Source organism: Chaetura pelagica, unplaced genomic scaffold, assembly GCF_000747805.2.
Source record: "Chaetura pelagica isolate M959 unplaced genomic scaffold, ChaPel_1.0 scaffold74, whole genome shotgun sequence".
Lineage (NCBI taxonomy): Eukaryota > Metazoa > Chordata > Aves > Apodiformes > Apodidae > Chaetura > Chaetura pelagica.
The window spans coordinates 1,217,930-1,220,136 of NW_009952982.1; the positions used below are offsets into that span (position 1 = coordinate 1,217,930).

At 55.6% G+C, this 2,207-nt stretch overlaps 1 protein-coding gene across 1 annotated transcript in view; it reads right to left on the bottom strand.

The window, feature by feature from the left end:
• Positions 1–331: 331 nt before the first annotated feature.
• Positions 332–2,207, bottom strand: part of LOC104387642 (ras association domain-containing protein 7-like) — a 13,394-nt gene continuing 11,518 nt past the window's right edge. Inside the window, exons 3-5 of the mRNA XM_009996422.1 lie at positions 1,787–1,943; positions 1,049–1,159; positions 332–363 (exon numbers count right to left, since the gene is read on the bottom strand). Coding sequence (XP_009994724.1) covers positions 332–363; positions 1,049–1,159; positions 1,787–1,943 — 300 coding nt within the window. The remainder of the gene's footprint in view (positions 364–1,048; positions 1,160–1,786; positions 1,944–2,207) is intronic.

Genomic DNA, 2,207 nt, shown 5'->3' on the forward strand with positions numbered 1-2,207 from the left:
GCTTCACCACCTTAATCAAAGGAGCAAGGACTTTTCCAAATGCATTATGAGTCGTTTGAGGAGGCTACACAGAACAGGAGCACCACCGTTTTCTGTTGAATATAGAAAGCACTTTAAAAAAATAAAAAGGTGTTGCTTCCATCCACAGGAAAAGAGGGTTGTTTTGTGTCATTGGTCTCTGGTTTTATTTTTCAGTCTGTAAAAATACTCTGTCTGGCCATCCACATCCATTCACAATATAAAGCAGTAAAAAAAAAGTATATATATAGCATACAGTTTATTTATACAGTTACACTTGCAAGGCAATTGATCTTCTGCTGGCTGGGCCCTTCTACCTCCAGATGCTCTGCCTGGTTGATACAACTGCAAAACAAAACAAAAACAACCTGAGCAACCCCATCTTGGTGGGTGAACACTCACATAAAGAAAAGGGGAATGGAAAACTGGATGTATGCAAGCACAGAGCCTGGCCTGGGAGATGGACATGCAGATGCTGTGGCATCAGGTGAGATGGGGATGGATGTTTTGGGCCGTGAGGATGGCAGCAGGGTTTTGCTGAGGGGATGGTAGTGTGGGTTGGAATGGGATGCTGGGATGCAGGCAGCATAGCCATGGCAGGAAGAGACACCACAGCTTGCTTTTGCTGCACCCAGACACAAGGTGCAAGGCAGGTGCCACAGGAGGTAGAAGGGGTTTTGGGGTGAACTGGTCCCCAAAATGGGGTAAAAGATGGGAGACAAAGCCTGTCTTAACCTTAGCAAGGTCTTAGCCCTGGGGGATGCAGGAGAGGGGATGAGGAGCATCCTCTGCAGCTCCAAACAGAGCAGAGAGCTGGACTGCCAGCATGTGAGTCCTTGGCAGCACAGCAGAGGCTGCCAGAGTGTAAGCTTTGCTCTTCCTAATGGCATCTATAAATAGTTGTGGCCTCATGCTCCCAGCACATATTTGATCTCTGCAGCCTGTTTTGGGCAGCAAAAGCCTCTCCCCCTTCCCACTCATCCTCATCAGCCCAGCTCACACTCCCAAGGGCCCACTGGGACATACGCACCCTTGGGGTTCAAGCTGGACACCAGAGGCTCTGGCAGGGTCCTGGGATGGCTGAGGAGCTGCTTGATGCTGACCTGGGGAGGTGAGTCTGAACCAGTGGTGGAAGGAAAACCTATGGGATGGGGAAAAGTGCCTAGCTCAGGCAGGAGTCATGCCTCCCACGCTCACCAGGTACATCCACTGCAGTGCTACGGGCCAGCTACATCACCCTCTCCAGGTGCTCCAGAGGAGAACTGACCAGGACCCTGTTTTATCCTGTTCCTTTCCATGGGAGCCCCCTGCTCCTCACCACCGTGAGGATGTGGCCCTGGGCACCATGCTTGCCTTTCCCTCAGCAAACACAAAGACATCATCAGTGTCCAGAACCTGTTCCCACCAGCCCACAGGGGCTGATGCTGGCCCTCTGCTTTTTTTGCCAGTGATGCCATGGTGGCAAGCAGCAATGCTGCAAAGGAAAGCTCCCCACAGCCATCCCAGCTCCAAAAGCAGCAACGCAGGATCCAGCCTCTGAGCGCAGCAGCCCCAAGACTTCAACGGGGAGGAAGAAGTTGCCCCGAGGCCAGTAAACCTCAGAGACCCACTGCAGTGAGCGTGTGCCATGCCAGCACTGAAACCCTTATCCTGTGCTGCCTAACCTCAGCACCCGGGGCAGAACTGGCCGGCTTGGGGGCTGGCAGCCTTGGGGGGAGGCAGGGAGCAAGCAGGGGTCCCGCACAGCAGCCCGGGCAGCAGCGCTGACCTGCGTGGCCCCGGCAGGCTGGGCTGGGCTCCGGCGGGGCGTCCTCCTCGGACCTGGCCTGCAGGATGGTCACCGTGGCCCCCGTCTGCTGAATAAACTGCTGCAAATTACACTGCCTCAGCTCCTTATTTAACTCCTCCAGCTCGTGGGTCTGGGCCTGCAAAACACACAGCGGGCGGGGGACAGGGTGAGCCCCGTGTCCTCCCGCAGGACCCGTGGCCTGCAGGATGGTCACCGTGGCCCCCGTCTGCTGAATAAACTGCTGCAAATTACACTGCCTCAGCTCCTTATTTAACTCCTCCAGCTCGTGGGTCTGGGCCTGCAAAACACACAGCGGGCGGGGGACAGGGTGAGCCCCGTGTCCTCCCGCAGGACCCGAAACCAGCCGGCAAACTCCTCCCGGGGAGGCTCCGCTGACACG